The following is a 17,122-nucleotide window of genomic DNA, read 5'->3' on the forward strand; positions in this document are numbered from 1 at the left end:
CCAGTAACATCCACTGTGCTGACGTGAGGCTCCAAAAGGGATCTTCCCCAAATAGGGTACTTCAGAACTAAATTTATGACCGTTCTTGTGCCCAAACGAATACACACTTGCACCCTCTAGGTTCAAAGACGAATCACAGAAAATAGTCACCTCAGTAAAAACCAGTGGACTGAGAGCTGAAGGGCAGCCTGGTAACACGGCACAAGGGCCAGACTCCCGGGTGAAGCCACCCTGTGACCCCAGGACCAACAGCCCAAAGGTTCCTACGGCAGTTACCTACGGCAGAGCCAGCATTTCTTTATTTCAAACTGTATTTTGCTCGTGGAAAATAAAGAGAAAAAGGTTTTTCCTCATTTCTGTATTTCAGCACTGTCAGCTGGGCTGGCCCCCAAGCCCTAGAGGTCAGGAGACGACGTGAGGGCTCCGAGCAGCTTCCCTCCAATCCAGGGGCTCAGCCTCTCCTGGCGTGAAGCCCCAGCTCTACTTCACTGGGGGGAGAGGGTTCCCAGCTGTGACTCTGCCCAAAGTCTCTGTCTGTCACAAGCTATAGATTCCCAAACCCCTGAAGCTCTGTATCCAGGCATGCAGGAACACAAAGAATCAATCTGAGAAAGAGAGGGGTGGGCAGATGATCTGAAAGCTGAGCCCATGTGACCAGAGCCCCACCCCGCCATCCACAAGCCTGTGTCCCTGCACCCCTGCTGCCGGCACAGCCGCTGCCCCTTTACCGCCACGCTGGCCTGAGGACCGGTACCCAGCCTCCTGAGGGTACCTGTCATTCTATGTGAGTGTGCAGCCAGGAGTCACCCAACACCCGGTCAGCTCACCTTTCAGAGGATTGAAGAAGTTGAAAAAAGAATCGTTGGGGACCTGTTTGGTGATTGTTCTGACGGTGCCTCGACCCTTATGTTTCTGCTTTTTCTTGATGGTTTTGACTGTCACGTTCTTCCCCTTCTTCCAGTCAATAGTGCACCTACAGGGACAAGACCACCGTCACGAGGACACACTCCATGAGAAAAACCGGTTCATGTGTGCACAGAAAGCCACATCACAGCTCTCTGCTTAAACTGCAAAACTTAACAGCCTGCAAGTAAGCGTCCCACACGCCTGCGAAGCCCCTATGGAGGTGGGTGAAGGAGGGGCACGTGGCCCTGGGCCACGGGCAAAGCTTTATGCCCCTGCAAGTCACTTTTGGTGGGGGTAGGGGGGAGGGCTGTGATGATCCTGCTGTGGCCATGCCTGGTCCAGGCCGGGCAGAGGGGCCAGTGTGAGGCTCTTGGGCTTGTCACCTGCTGCCCCTGACAGACCCCACAGTGCACACGAAGCCACCCACTCAGGGAGCTGAATTCACAAGGCAACTAAGTGAGGGAGACAGGTTGGAGAAAGCAAACAGGCGGCCACTGTGAGCCACACCGGTTCCAGGAGTGCCGGATGGTCCCCGATTGGGGCTGAGCACGGACGGCTGTTTAACTCTTTCAACCACCTTGGACCAACAAGTGATACCTGGCGGTATCCGACTAGTGTCTGCCTGAGAGCACACTTGGAAAGCCAGGTCGTCTTCTCACAGGGTGGCCTGGCCCAGGGAAATGACCTTTCTAAATGAGTCTAGCTATTTGAGTCTAGTAGGATTTGAATAAAGTTCTGTGTTGCTCAAACAGGGAAGTTCATAAGGATAAGTGCTTGGCTCAGTGAATGAAGGTAATTGTTTCAATGAGGAATAGAACAATTTCCCAAAACATCCCAAACCAACTGGGGGAATGAACTCCAAGCCATCCTCTCCTTTGAATGAGTCCAGACTGAAATCACCAAGTTGCCTGGTCATGAGGCAAACAACAGTTAAACTGCCCCACCAACGCCAAGAGCAAGCAGCTGACCAGCACAGCCCGGTACCAACTCACCCGTTCACTCAACACACGGTTGCTGGAGGAATCTATTAGCTCACTGGGCACCGCTTCATTTCACGGGACCAGAAAACCCACTCCCCTCATTAAAGTGAGGAAACTGGGCCACTGCCCCAAACCGTGGCCCACATACCACAAAGTACATTTCCCAGGAGGCCATCGCAAGCCCAAACAGGAAGACTCTTTCTTTCTTTTTTTTTTTCTAGGAAGACTATTTCTTGTACATTTTTGTCTAGTGGGCTTTTCAGCAGATTAAAGACTTTTTGCTTTATTCCTAACTTCTGCCTTACTTGTAAAAAAGTTCTAAAACCATCTCGGGCTTTTGTTTCAGAAAAAGAAGTGGAAACAGCATTTTCTTACCCGTCACAGTCCACGATCTCAGGCCCTTCAAAGGAAAAGGGGTCAGCCTTGTCCGGCTCTGACTTCATCTTGTACGTTTTTGTCAGGACTGAATTGGTAAAGTAGTCGTTGGGTTCAAAGTGGAACTCTAATACAAAAGACTAAAAACAAAAACTTGGGGTAAGCACCACACAAAATCTATAAACTACAGATTTCATGAACTGCCCAGAACTTACTGGAATCCAGCCCCCCTCCCCAAGCAGGACACCACAGGCAGGAACCATCACTGAGAAGCTCACAGGTATGGCCACGTGACCAGAAAAATGTCTCTGCTGCAAAAACACCAGCCCAAAGTTAAAACACAAACGGCAGTCAGGGGAAATACCAGCCACCCCTCAGGCGCAAGCGCGGGCGTGGGCCCCTCCGATGCCCCCTCCCTGGTGGGGGACAAGCTCTTCTGAGGGATCCAGCTTCTCGCCGCTGCCCTGCCCCTCCCTGCCCGAGGCCACGGCAGGGCGGGGCTCCGCAGGCAGAAGAGGGCAGAAGCAGCGCAGTCTTCCGCCGCCAGAGGCCCCGAGACGCAGGCAGAACATCTGCTCTGCCGGCAAAGTGCAAGACTCAACGTGGGGGGGAGAGGAAGCACTGACTGGGCCTCTTCAAAACACCCCGAGGACAAGCCCACCCTCACTCAGAGTGCCCTGACGACCTAGGGACACGCAAGGGGAACGGGAGGGGCACTGCACAAAGCAGCAGGCGCAAGTCAGATGGCAGCAGAAAGACACCCATGCTCACGAGGAACAAAGTAAACGAAAAATAAAACGAGAAGCCCCCTTTCTGGGCAAAATGTCCAGAGACTGTGTAGTGCTGGTACGGGTTTCTGGGAAACAAGGCGCACTTACACACTGCACAGGGCTTTGTGAAGGGCAATTCAGCCACGCCAAAAATGAACAATGTAAATGACGTCCCGGGACTCGGTAATTCTACTCTGAGGAACCCGTCCTGTTTGCAAAGGACGCCTGGACGGATGCAGCCACTTGTGCAAAGACACCCACCTCGGCCCTGTTTATAAAGGATCAGAGACAACCCGGGCGTGCGAATTAGTCTACACGGCCGGCTCTGGGTTCAGACAGCCTGGATTCAAATCCCACCTCTGCCCGTTGGTGCTGCGTGATTCTGCAAAGTTATTTAGTATGTTAAAGTGTGTTATATATAAAGTGTATAAAATATATGAAGTGTGTTAGTATCCTTGTCTGCAAAATGGAATAAAAGTTCTCTCTCTGAGCCGACTGGAGAACTCCTCTACAGGAGCACTGAGGGCAGGGCCAGGCCCACAGGCAACGCCTGCTGGAAGTTGGCTATTTTGTTATAATGACACAACTATCACTTGGGGAAAAAAGTTTAAAAAGACTGAAAACAAACCATGTTCACAAGGGAAATGAAAAAAGAACTCTCCCAAGAAGGGGTGGAGGGAGGAAGGGCCAGTCACAGGAGGGCAGGGGATTGGGGCAGTCCAGTCAGTGCCCAGAGGGGCCGGAGCAGCCAGCTGCGGCCTGGCCTCTGCCGGGGTGGCGCGGCCGGGGAGGGGGCGAGCAGCTACGGGGAACGATGACATCAGCAGGCCCGGCTCCACGCCTCTCCCGACCCTGACCCCAGCCCCCTTCCAAACCTGATCTTTATGTTGGGTTTGAGAAAAACCAGGGTAAAGACGGAAGGCAAGGAGGCCGCCAACGTAGAGGCTGATGGGGGGAGGGTGTAGCTCAGTGGTAGAGCACGTGCGTACCACACACGAGGTCCTGGGTTCAATCCCAGGTAGGTAAATAAACCTAATTACGCCCCCAAAATAATTATAAAATAAGATTTAAAAAATAAATTTTAAAAAAAGCTTAAAAGTTGGAGACTGCTTCATTTGGGAGCGGCCCGGGGCTGTGGCCGCAGGTGTGCGCGGGCAGCCTGGGGCTGCTCCGACCGTCCTCCCTTACTACCCCACCTTCTGTACAGACGGAGCTCTCCGCTTCCCCTCCTCCCCGTTTCCTCACCTGCCATCTCCCCAAAGCAAGGGCGCTACCGCCTTCCTTCCTATTCTCCTTTCTGTCCTGTCCCAAGCCCTGTTTAGTCACCAGTAAGCCAAGCGCAAGTGGGGCTGACTTAAGGACAGCATTTACTCCAGCAGAACAGGGCCAAGTTCAAGGCGACCTTGCCTACAGCCAAGTTGGCCGTGAGCAGAGGGCAGACGCCCAAACGCACGCGGAGCTAAGGGTAAAATCCCATCTCTTCCGCCCCGCAGAGTGACACAGTTGCCACTGTCTGTGCCAGCACTCAGGCTGAGGAGACCAGGAGGTGGTCTCCAGCCAGCAACGCCCATGGGGCAAAGCAGGCAACTCAAGTCTGGGGTCTCTGCACCGCTGCTGCAGCTCCGCTCTAAGCGCGACAAAAAAGATTCTTACAAAAGAGAAAAGTGTAAAAAAAGCACTAACATCATCAGAAAGTAAACCGAACAATGGCTAGGCCTTACGAACACTCGTCTCCTTTGACCCAGTAATTACGCTAAAAGGAATCTGAACTGAGGAAACCACCAGAAATTTAAACAAAAGCCTGGGGTTCAAGTAAGCCGATCATAATGCATCGGTTTAGAACGGGGTGGTGGCGGTAGTGGCACATCTGGGGGAATGTTAAATAAATCTGTTTATAGCCAACAGATACGACAGCTCCTGCCCACCCCACAGTCTGCAGGACTAGGAAGGAGCAGGGTCACGCTGTCCACAGGCCCTGACGCCGTCACTCCACGGTGCTAAGGCGATGAGCACGGTGAGCTGGGGGTGGCCACGGGGCCAGGGCTGAGGGACGACCGCCTTGGCAGTGTTTCATCCTGAAGCTAGGTGGCTTCCTTTCATTTTCTTTGTAACTTTAATGTCTCAGCTGTTTCACAGTAACCTGTAAAAGGGCGGACTGTGGGGAAGCTCACTGAGCCGCTGGTAGTCACTTCCAGAAGACGGAGATCTGCACAGTGTTCATCACACTTCTCCGTCTTGTCCCAGTCTTCTTACAGGAAGCACACACGACTTTCACAGTGTGCGCGGGGAAGTAGCAGGAACACCAGACTGGCTCAGAGTCTGGAGCCTCCCGCAGCTGGGGCTCCACCCGCCTACGGGCCACTGAACAAGACGAGGGGAACCAGCACAGGCTGGGAGGGAAAGGAAACGGGCCGAGGTTCCAAACAGGTGTCCGACAAGAGCAAAGGAAGGGGAAAAGGAAACGATCCCTAGGGGGAAATTGGTCATCAAGTCTGGGTCAGTCACAGGTGAGGAAAACACACACAGAATCTTACAACAGCGCCCGCGCGCACACGCCCGATGGGGAAAGCCAAGGCACCCCATCACAGCAAAGGCAGTGCACTGCCACGAGGGGCCGCCAGGGGGCGCACCGGCCAAGCCCTGCACAGTGAGGGGCGCGTGTGGGAGAAGCAGCTAGGAACAACCTGGGTGCCGCGGGAAAGAGGGGCCCCTCAGCTACCAGAGTGGCCCCAACCTGTGAGCAGGCACCACCACGCAGGCAGGTGCCCGTGCCCCACCCGCAAAGGGATAGCTGAATGCCACCTCCCAAAGTAGAGCAGACTCAGACAGGGACAGGGACAGGTGTGTGGCCCCTGCTCCTGCCCCCAGCAGGAACCACCTGCAGGACCAGGAAGAGAGAAATCCCACTCACACTGCTCTGCAGGGAAGGAACCAAGCCCAGGTTCCCGTCTCCCATCCCAAGATCCCAAAGTTACAGCGCTCAGGCACTGTGTCCCCACGAGCTGAGACTGAGAGCCACCAGTCAGTCAGTCAGTCATGTGCCGCTGGAACTACTGTCGCACCGGAATGGAACCCACCAGCCACAGGCAGACCAGCAGGTCACGAACAGTGCGTGCCACCCAGGTCCAACTCTCCTAACTGCAGCCACTGAGACTGAGCTGCAGGCCGTGGGACGTGTTCTGCAACGCTGTGTCTCATGACAGCAGGGAAACGTTCTCCCAACGTTAACGACCTGCAGCTGTTTCTACAGCTGAACCCTAGCAGGCTTCTTTCACTAGTACCTTGGGCTTCCGTCACAGCGCTGCTTCTATCTGAGTCCACACCTACCACCCTCCCCTGCCTGTTCTGTATACCTCAGATCCTCACAGACCTGGGACACTGAGGAAAAGGATGACACCACCCCTCCCGACCAAGGAAACAAACCAGCTCGGAGAGAGGGCGTGGCACAGCGGACACCACGGCTGAGGAGTCCAACCCTGCGTCTGCCGCCTGCACCTGCCACCCAGCAGCTGGTGGCCTGAGTTACCTGTCAGGCTGTGCACGTGCTGGGCGAGGCCCAGAAAGGCCATCTGAAAGTAAGCATCGCATCCAAGTCACCCAACAAGCGAGTGGCCGGGTCTGGATTTCCTGTCCTGGCTCCAAGCCCTTTACCCTCAGTGCCCCAATCCTTTCTCATACCAGCCAGGAGTTCAGACCATCAGGACTCACCATAGGCTGTCCAGGCTCTGAGAACTTCACCTTGATATCCTGCAGGTGTTTCAAGATTGGCTCATCATATTCCTGAACATAAAGAGAAAAAAGAAACCTCCAGTGGGCTTTCTAAAAACAGCACACATGTTCTCATTAAGTGGCTGCTGCGTGTACTCCAAGACACCGGAGAGTCAGCCCTGTTGGAATCCTGTCCTCGCCACTCCCAGGAAGTCACCCAAGTTTGTCCACCGCCGTCCAGTTGTAGGGTGACAGCAACAAGGTGCCACGCTGTATGGCACAGAGCACTGGTAACATCAGTGTCGCGCAGGAAGGCCAAGGGCCCTGCCTGCCCTCAAGCCAGCGCCACTGCACACGGGGTCAGAAATGCCACCAACCAAGACCGGTGGTCCTCAGCACCTCTGAAGGGACAGCATCAGAGGACATGCCTAGACAAGCTACTGACCTTGGCAGCCAAGCCATTCCTGCTCATGGCACGTGGCAATAAATATCCAAAATCCAACACACATAGTTACTCACAGTCAGGGCCACTTACAGGGCCACTCAGTGACAGACTTCTTTAGGGGCCCTATGCTTTTATATGTCATTATCACACAAATTCAGAAGTTTGCCAGGGCCTGTCATTTGTAAAGTCCAAATGAGAAAAATTCGGGGGAGAAAAAGAAATCACGAGACCGGAAGCCGGTGACCACTTACTAACGATGACTGCTTCATCCGTAAAGCAGTTACTTCTCTGCCCTTGAAGCCTGGGGCTGGACCTAGTGATTTCCATTAGGGTCTAAGAACTGAGTCTGATCACCACCAACTTTAAATTCCTTGGACATTACAGGCACACCTCGCTCTATCATGCTTCACAAATACATAAATACAAATACATATATATTTTTTTCTCCCAAATTGAAGGTGGGTGGAAACTCTCTTGTCAGATGAAGGTTAGCACTTTCCAGCAATAAAGTGCTTTTACATTAAGGAATGCACGTTGACACACTACCGTACACTTCAGTACAAAAGCCAAAAACGTGACACAGCATAACGAAGTGTAAGGCACATGCACCACCTTCAGACACGCTACCGCACACTTACGAGGCGAAGTGCGCCCGCAGCTTGCACATGCCCTGGGAAACCACACCCTCGTGCAGCTCGCTTTCAGGCTGCACACGCTTCCCTGCAGCGGTCCGAACCAAAGCCACGCACCCCCGTGGTGTGCCTGTCTAGCGCAAAACAAGCAGCAGCCCCAAAGGCGCCCAGCAGGGCCCCGGACAGAAAGCAGCCCAGACGGTTCTCAGAGAAGGCCGCATCAGTATGAGGCGTCAGGTCCCAAACTCCAGAACCAGGAAACACTTGGCCCTAAGGCTGCAGCCTGCCCACCTGGCACACACGGCTAGTTCTTAATGCTCCAAGACGCACGTGTCACTATGCATTCCATACGTGGCACTGGGGTCTTCAAACTCAGCCCAGGCAAACCAGCAGCACCCACTGGCATTTTCCCAAATTCATGAAATAACCATTATGTTCTTAATTTCCTCAACGAGCCACGTACCATGCGGGCCAAGAACTTTCTGTGGCCCAGAGCATAATGGAAAGCCCTAGGTTAGCAGACTCAGAACTATGGACCCTAAGGGCCAACAGTGGAAGCAACTCAGGGACTGAGACTTAAAGCTGCCCCCTTCCCAAGTTTCAAAGCCCTACTTGTGGAGTCTGCACCTTGGCCGCCCCCAGACAGAGGAGCCAGGGGCCAGGGGCCGGGGGGCGGGCCTGTCTTCAGGACCTAACGTTTGACCAGCGGGGAACCTCCCACCATTACCTGCTTCAGGCTATAAACAGCCTGAGCCACACTTCATCACCCTCTGCACACTGAGGGAGTTCTCGGAAAACACCACCCTGTCTTTTCAGAGCCGTAAGACAAAGCGCAGGGAGACGCTCTGCGGCGTAAATACTGAAGTGCAGACACGGACACAGAGGTGCTGAGAGAACGGAGCAGACACCTCATCAAAACACAGCCACCGGTGCTGCCACCCCCAAGCCAAGGACAGGCCACACACAAAGCAGCTGCTCTCACCACTGGCTCCCACCTGACCAGCTGGCCACACAGCACCAGAGTCGGGTCACCCAGTCAAGTCACCTGACCAGCACCGAAAAGCCGACTTCATGGCAATCCTGATGCCACTCAGTGTGCCCTCGACCTGCAGCAGGGCCATCACATGGGGGCACATCAGAAATGCAGACCCTCAGGTCCCACCAAGACCTGATTCAGAACCTGCATTTTCATGGGATGCCCAGGTGCTGGGTACACCCATGACAGTTCCATCCCTCTCTCCGTCTGCTCTGCTAGTGGGGGGATTTTCAACCCTTAGTGCACGTCAGAAACACGCGGGAGCCTCTCCAAACACGGCGAGCTCTTTCTGATGTGCGGCAGGGGAGACACTGACGCTACTCAGTTTTAGAAGCTGCCCAGGTGATTCTCACAGTCAGGCTGAGAACCAGGCTTTAGTGCGTGCTATTCACGTTTTCCAGTAAATTTCTCGCCCAGACATTCTTTTAAATGGTCTAGTTTTCTTAAGCCCCACCATTTCCTATGAAAAAGGACACTCAAGACAAAACACAGGCTATCCTAAGTCATGTATTTTAAACGTTCCACAAGCTTGGAAGGAGAGCAGGAAACTCGTCCCGCCCATCCCTTCTTAACTTCCAGCCTTCGGATAGGCATTAAAAGAGGTGGGCAAGAAAGGCAGCGACGCGGCAAGTTTCTGGAACCATCACAACCGCAGTAGCGCCATCTGCAGGCCACACGCTGACATGGAAGCACCATGCAGATCTGACTGGATGAAGCCCGAAAGCAGAGACGACCATCTCCGTGGACTTCTGAGCAGGATCTTTTTTTGAATTTTGGAAACTTCTACCATAACTCTGTTCAGGGAAAGTTACATTTGTTGCCTTTTAACTGCTTCCCATTTCATTGTAGAAAGTCTAACACAACAAGATAAAAACAGAAGGCTGAGCTATTCCCATTAAAACAGAACTAGAGAAGTTTTCAAGTAAGACGATCAGAACACGTGAGTAACTTGCTATGTATTTATACAACTGGCAGCACCGCACGACAGGCCCATTTTGAGTTTCAAAAACCACTGAGAAACATCCAGGATCTATTCGCTCCACTAAAATTTCAAATGCAGTAAATTTCAGAAATCATCCCAGAGCAGTCCGAGTCTGCGCCAGCAAGAGCGTGTGTGCAGGTCTCCCATCTCACACCTCCCGCCGGCTCGGGTCGCAGTGAGGTGGAACAGGGCCCTGAGCATGCCTCCTGGGGCACTGGGCGCAGGTGCTGAGCGGCAGCCTCCCCCCCCCCACCCCGTGAGGACCGCGGTCTGGGCAGCACGCAGGGCGGGCTCCGGCCGTAACCACGCCTCCCGGCGGGACCCTCACTGTCTGGGCTGCTGGTCACAGGAGGTGCCCTCCCACCCGCAATCAACAACTGCTGAACACCCTGTTGAGCGGTTCGCAGATTCTGTAAGGTGGACGTGTGCCCACCTGGACGAGTTCACTGAGCATGTCGACATTCCTGAAGATGGTAAACCAGAACTCTGGGATTCCTCTGGGGTTTGGCTCTTCCGCTGCTGCTGCTGCTTCTTTTTCTGCTATGACTACTTTGTTTTTCATGTCCCCCTTAAAAAAAAAAGTAAAATAAAACACCACAAAGTAACAAGTTTACAAATAACCCAATGGCTTAATACAAAACATTATTTCAAAATCCCATGTAAACTTCTAACAAAAGTTGTCCTTCGAATCTTCGCCTCTAAGACCCACTGTGCCCATCACAATTTCAAACGATTCCAAGAAACAAGGCGTTCCATCCAGGAGTGACTTCACGCTTCAATGTCAGATCAAAGGGAAGAAGCTGAATCAAGAGCTGGTATGACGCCCCCCATCTGGGAAAGGCCATCTAGTGCCGGCTCGGAGACGCCCATCTCGGGGCAGGCAGCACCGACATGCGCCCCAGCCAAGCTGCACACCCGCCTACACGGAGGGAGAGGTCAGGACGGAGGCACAAGGCAGACACAGGGCGGTGACGGGAAAGGCCCTGTGGCCACGAGGACGGGAGTGTTTTCCAACATCACAGCCTCGACACGATTCTTAGAGAAAATGATCACAGGGGTGTCTGAATTAACAGAGGCAGATTTTCCTCAAGCAACAAAGACTGGCTCATAACTACATGGATACACCAGCATGGCTTCAACTATGCCAGATTTTTAAAGGATCAAGAACATATGTGGCTACCAAAACTAACATTATACACTTTCAAAAATCCCTAAAAATTTCTATTATAGAACAAAAATAGCTACTTGTCTCCCAAACATAAAATCAGGCTGACAAAGTGCACCCTGCCATGCTGGGACTCCCCACGGCACTGGAATGATACTTGTCACCAGAAAAAGGCTGTGAGCAGGTGACTGACAGGGCACATCACCGGAAGGACCTGGAACCCAGCAACCTACAGCAGCGAAGTGCACCCGGCTACGGCGCTGGCACTGCTGGCCCCTGAGCAGGACGGCTCAGACGTCTTCGGTGTGCTCTCCCCGGGCAGGTCTTTGCTCCTTCAACTAAGACTTCTCCTGACGTTTCCACCTCTGCTCCCCTGGCCCCTTAGCTCACTGTACTACTGTGCAGAGTCGTCACAGGTGACTTGAGTCTGGTCCGTCACACTGACAGACAGAACCCAGTCCAGTGCCAGGCCTGCAGGCTGCTCAGCTCCACTGCCATAAAGGAACGTGAACACCCAGCCTGCAGCTGGAGCAGCACCTGCTGCAAGCAGCTCTCTCCCACGGCTCAAAGCCACTGAAACTATCCTCTTTCCAGCAGCACTGGAACAGAACACAAGTTGCACTCATTAGGAAACTTACAGCCAGCTTGTCCTCCTCTTCATTCTCACTGTGCCACTCTGACTCTGCGTCTGTGGGCTCAGCGTCACCGGTGACGAACTCCCTTCTCTAAGTGAAGACGAAACCTTCTGAGTTACGTTCAGTTATTCACACAATCGAGAGCTAAGACAACAAGACTGTAAATGAAGTGTGGGGAAACGGAGTGCTTTTATAACTTATTTTAGGATTCTAAGTTTTAGGGCTTCAAGAATAATATCCAGTGATTCACTGGGTATATCTGATGTTTCACCTAAAGGAAGATTTTGAAATACACTGATTAAATTTTTCAACAGAGCCCCTACCTTGTCAAAGAGAGGCTGGTATAAGGCTGCGTACTTCCTCTCCAAGTCGTGGACCTCTTCATAGAACTTGGCTTCTATGTGAGCACATTTCACCTGGAGCTGTTTCAACGCATTGATCCTTCTTTTTACTGCTTTAGGTAAACTGAAAGAGGGGACAAGACAACAAAACATCCATACGTCTGCAACATAAGGTGGCATGCACAGAATTAACCACCTTACCATGAAAAAGAGCTCCTAAAAATCATTAAGGACACCCCTGCCGCCTCCCCCAAAAGCAGGGTGGTGAGGGAGGAGGAAGCTGAAAACATAATCCACGAAAGAAAAAACACAAATAATCAAACATCAAAGAAAGATCCAATCTCACAAAACATCCAAAAGAATGCAAATTTAAAAGAACTGCTGTCTTTTCCTTAACAAATTGGCAAAAAAAAAAAAAAAAAAAAAAAAATCCCCAGGTTTGATGAGGCTGGAAGCAGAGGCCCTCTGACTCATCTTTCTTAGGGGCAAACAAGATCCTTGGAAATGTTCTTTGGATCTACTTCTAAGACTATATCCTAAGGAAATAACAAAGTATTTAGTTTATATGCTGGAATGACCACTGGTGTATCATCTACAGACTGGAAACAATGACAAGATGTGCAGAATTAAAGCAGGGCCTGTCCTCAGCCATGTCCTCGAGGTAGACTCAGGGCCACGTCAAGTGCTCGAACTGAGCCTGACCCTGACCCTGACCCTGACCCTGACCCAGGGAAAATCAGAGACAACACAGCCAGGGTCTCTGTTCTCTTCTAAAGTCAGAGAACTGGGAGCTTCTTTGCTTTCTGATACTTTCCCATCTTCTTAAAAATACGTTCGCTTGTATGCGTTACTTTCATAAATTAGAAGAAACCATTTTAAACCCATCAGAATCACTTGTTTAACTTAAAGCTCTCAGTCACGCTCTAGAACCAAGAGCAGATTCCTGGGACTCTCAAAGCCCCACAGTCCCTGTCAGTGGGCCCAGGTCCCGCCCTCTGGGTGCTTCTCTCCCACAAGGGCAGGGCCGAGAGCACACAGCACCAGGCAGCTCTCCAGCACAGCACTGTTCAGGAAACGCAGCACCCCAGGGAAACTGGTCCCAGGACGCTGTGGGCACCTCAACCCCTGGATGCTCCCGCCCCTCGCGTGGAAAGGGGTGGTGTGTGCACACGACCCAGCACACCCTCACACACACTGCACACCCTCCGCAGACTACCCCCAACAACCAGCACGACGTAAACGTTATGCACACAGCTGCCGGTGTAGGTCAAGTTCAGTTTGGCTTTTTGGAACTTTCTGGGAAACCCCCGCCCCTTATTTCTGACCTGCGGTTGGTTGAAACTGCAGGTGCAGAACCCACAGAACCGGCGGATGAGGAGGGTGGACGGTACAGGAGCAGTCCTGAACCACAAAGGACCCCTGTCCCACGACGCCCACGCCCACGGCAACCTCAGTTTAGGCAGAGGTCCTTCACCAAAGACTCCCAGCAACAGCTGCCCCGCGAGAGCACGGGCAGCAGAAGAGGACAAGGGAAAGGCAGAGAGCCGAGCAGAGCAGCAGACACACGGCACCACCTGCACTTCTTTTCCTCGTTAATTACACAACTTAAACACCTCCTGACTTGCAAAGCCTCCTTAATGGAGTAACAAGAAGGGTTCTAAGCCAAAGGGTACCCCCACCGCCTTCCAAACAGTAACTGCAATGACACACCATCCTCCCTGCCCTGTGTGTCCGACGTGGAACAAATTCTGCTCCCACAAAACCGTTCCCACGCCCGCACTTCCTCTCAGTGAACGCCACCCCATTCACTCAGTTCCCAAATACAGAAAACCAGAAACCATCGCTCATACTCCTCTACCCGCCCCCTCAGTGTCGCTACACCTCACAGACTTAGCCTGCGAAATCTCACAAGACCATCCCCACAGAGTCCCCTCCCAGAGAACCCTCTACACTGATGGGCAAAGCTGACCGCAAGTGTGCCCGCCCCCCTGTAACGGACCCCAGGAGCATCGTCAGGCCCACGTGGGGACCAGTGTGCAGTGGGCGCAGCTCGGCCTTGGAAGGAGGACACCCAGGCCCTGAGAAGAGGACTGGAGGGTGGGTGTCCCCGTTGTCCCCACTGTGCAGCACAGCCAGGACACTGGCCTCCTCCCTACACACAGGTATGGCTCCCACAGGTGATGGAGGAGAGTCAGGCAGGAGCGGTTCTCTTGGCCAAATACAAGCCACCGTGAAGAGACAGCACTCCGCCCACCCACCTGGTCCAAGCCCCCTGCTATGGTCTCCTTGTCCCCCTGACTCCCCTGAATGGGGGAAGTCCTCTACTATCACCAAGGGCGGCACTGTGCCCTCACCTATGAGCTAACAGGATGGTCCCATACCACGTTCTGACCCCAGCCCTCGTTCTGGAACCCGATGCCTGACTCTCAGGAGGCAACGTCTGCCAAACAAAAACGCGCTTCTTCCTGGTCTGAGGGCGCAGGAGAGCCTCCCCTTTGTGTCGAGCCTCGCCTGCAGCATACTCACGTCTCAATGTAGCTCGAGGGGGTGCGGGAGACACTGTCAAGTCGCTCCTGTAAAGCTGCCAGAACTTGTGGATTCTGCATCACTTGATCTGTGAGCTTTTCTATTAAGAGTTTAAAAAAACAAGGCCAAAGATGTCAGCTATGCCCACCACACAACAAAGAGCCAGGAGTCAAATCGCCAACACACAGACTAGCTTTATCTACTTCAATTTCTAAAGACAGCAAGTGGCTTCTTGAAAACATGTTTCAAAAATACTTATTTTTAAAGGCATTTGATACTCGCTGTTAATCACCCAAGTGGACAGCTGTAAATCCACCGAAGCACCCGCAGCCCTGACTCTCCCCTGGGCTGTCTGCGCCCCACATCCCCCTACTGAGGGCACTGCCACTTGCTCAGTTCAGGCGGCCTATCTCCTGTCACCCCGCCTTCTCTGCCCAGGTCCCTTGGTGGGGCCCAGGAGCTGAGGACAGGGATGGGCACCTGGGCCTCAGAGTAATCAGCACCCACGGGCACCCCAGCTCACAGCCCAGGAAAGCACGACTCCCACCAGTCCGCAGGAGGCGCCAGGCTGCCCGGCGCTCTTGGCCTCCACCTTCACCTGCAGTGCCCTTCTGCCCAAACCCACCTCAAGGCCCTGCCTGACCACCCCTGCCAAAGCCACTTGCTTTGTCCACCACGCTGCCTTACAGCTCACACACTCTATACTGGTTCCCACGAATAAACAGGACCCCCAGAGGTCAGTAGTCCCAGTGAGTGGCACACGCTCTGTGCTGAGCCAATTCCCTCCTAGTGACCCTGTACAGAAACCCAAACTTAGCGCCTTCACCTGACTCAAAAGGAAGCACACACCTAAATTCTACCTTTGCAGGACAGTGACGTGGGAGCTGAACACAAGTCGGCACTCAGTTTAACATTCAACTCCAAGCACAAGCACTAACTTGAACTTGAAGCACTGTGTGTGTACTGAAGGTACGTAAGTGTGTAGATATAAAACTGTATGCGTGTGTAACACGTAAATACCACACGTACACGCAAACATGCATCTCTAGCACCAGCCTCTGAGAGGCCTAAAACCATGACAGATGGCACCTATATTTTGGGTTTTAAATCTCCCTCCACTAAAAGTCACAGGGCCTCTTGCATAAATGGAAGATTCCAGGTCTAGGACAAGAAAAGTTCAAGAGAAAATGGATCACTTGTGCCACAAAGTTAGAAAGTACTCAAAATTAGTGGGGACACAGGAAAAGGACATAGAAGCCAGCTTAAAGGGACCCCCCCCACTCCACTGTCCAAAATGAATGATGGCAAATGATAAATCACTGAATAAAAAGCTAATCCATGAGTCTACAGTAACATTAAAATGGGGTGGGGGGAGTAGGGAAGGAAAGCTTTCCTTTACTATATGTAATATGTTAATAAGATCGGCAGAACTAGAAAAACGCCCTTTTATAACCACCAATGTCATCACTGATTTGCAAGGATCACCAACTGTGCCACAATCCTGGTGGGAAAGTTTTATGGAGAACAGGACTCCCACAGGGCATCCGACAGCTCACTTATGCAAAGGACCCTAAAGTGTAGAAACCGGCAGGCACTGTCTCCACCAAGTCACCAATCTCAGTGCCCCCGTCACCAGCCCAACTGCACCTCCCACCCCATCAGGTCACCATGTGGCAGTCTTGCTAAAATGTTTCCCCTGAGCCTAACGAGGAGGAAACAGACCAATCCAGGGTGTGGGCACTCTGTAAGACAGGGGACACACGGCCTGCTTCAAGGAAGAGGGACAAGGTAGTGGGTAACCCTAGAGTGAAAGAGACAGAAGTAAATGCGATACACAGCCCCTGGCCAGGCCTGATTTTGCGTTGGGGTGCAGTGAACGGGGCCACACGTCAGCCACCAGGATGCAGTGACGTTAGACTGCTTGGTTGTGGTAGCTGCATGTGGTCATAGGAATTTATCCTGGTTTTTAGGAAATTTACACTAAACTGTTTTAGGAGAAAAGAGCCAGAGTATCTACAACTTGTTTTCAAACAGGTCAGAGAGGAAAAAAAGGATCTATCTATAGGTCTGAAAACAGGGGGAAAATAACACACCTATTAATTTCTGATCACACCAAAATGACATGGTATCTGGGACCTGCTTCCAAGCACTCGGGGGTGGGAAGGAAAGGCAGAGGCGAAGGCAGGCCAGGTGTCTGGGGCTCGGCGCTAGCCCTGCGTGGCGCGGGTACAGAGAGCGCCTGCGCCGTGCACTTTCCTTCTGCAGAGGCTGAATTTCCTAGAGTAAAATGCTTTTAAATGACGCAGATTTCATTTTAATTATTCTAACTTTGCTGTAGTCTTTAAAGTTTAGTAATTATAGTAATCCTGTACTTGAATCACTTGTTTTATTTCAGTAAATGGTTCAAGAGTAGGAGCCTCCCTGCCCTGCATGCAAACCCTCCAACAGTTCAATTTCCCACTGCAGTGAACTGACCTGTATTACTTGCATTTTTAGCAGCTTCCAAGGAATCTGAAGGAACCCCATCTGAAAAACTAAAACATGTTTAAAAAATATTACTCTACAGGAAGTTCAAAAGATAAATAGCTCAAGGGTGTTTTTCTTTTTCTTTCTCTCTTTTA

General features: G+C 52.3%; 1 protein-coding gene and 1 non-coding gene across 2 annotated transcripts in view; both read right to left on the minus strand.

The window, feature by feature from the left end:
* The window catches only part of NAP1L4 (nucleosome assembly protein 1 like 4), a 43,840-nt gene that overhangs the window by 10,405 nt on the left and 16,313 nt on the right, over window positions 1-17,122 (minus strand). Inside the window, exons 3-10 of the mRNA XM_031448520.2 lie at window positions 16,977-17,035; window positions 14,502-14,601; window positions 11,958-12,099; window positions 11,638-11,724; window positions 10,268-10,402; window positions 6,740-6,811; window positions 2,262-2,401; window positions 828-973 (exon numbers count right to left, since the gene is read on the minus strand). Of these exons, the coding sequence (XP_031304380.1) occupies window positions 828-973; window positions 2,262-2,401; window positions 6,740-6,811; window positions 10,268-10,402; window positions 11,638-11,724; window positions 11,958-12,099; window positions 14,502-14,601; window positions 16,977-17,035 (881 nt within the window). The remainder of the gene's footprint in view (window positions 1-827; window positions 974-2,261; window positions 2,402-6,739; window positions 6,812-10,267; window positions 10,403-11,637; window positions 11,725-11,957; window positions 12,100-14,501; window positions 14,602-16,976; window positions 17,036-17,122) is intronic.
* On the minus strand, window positions 6,019-6,145 carry LOC116152111 (small nucleolar RNA SNORA54). The gene has a single exon (XR_004135697.1). It is a non-coding gene; the product is annotated as a small nucleolar RNA SNORA54 (small nucleolar RNA).

This window comes from Camelus dromedarius, chromosome 12 (assembly GCF_036321535.1).
Source record: "Camelus dromedarius isolate mCamDro1 chromosome 12, mCamDro1.pat, whole genome shotgun sequence".
NCBI classification, from domain to species: Eukaryota; Metazoa; Chordata; class Mammalia; order Artiodactyla; family Camelidae; genus Camelus; species Camelus dromedarius.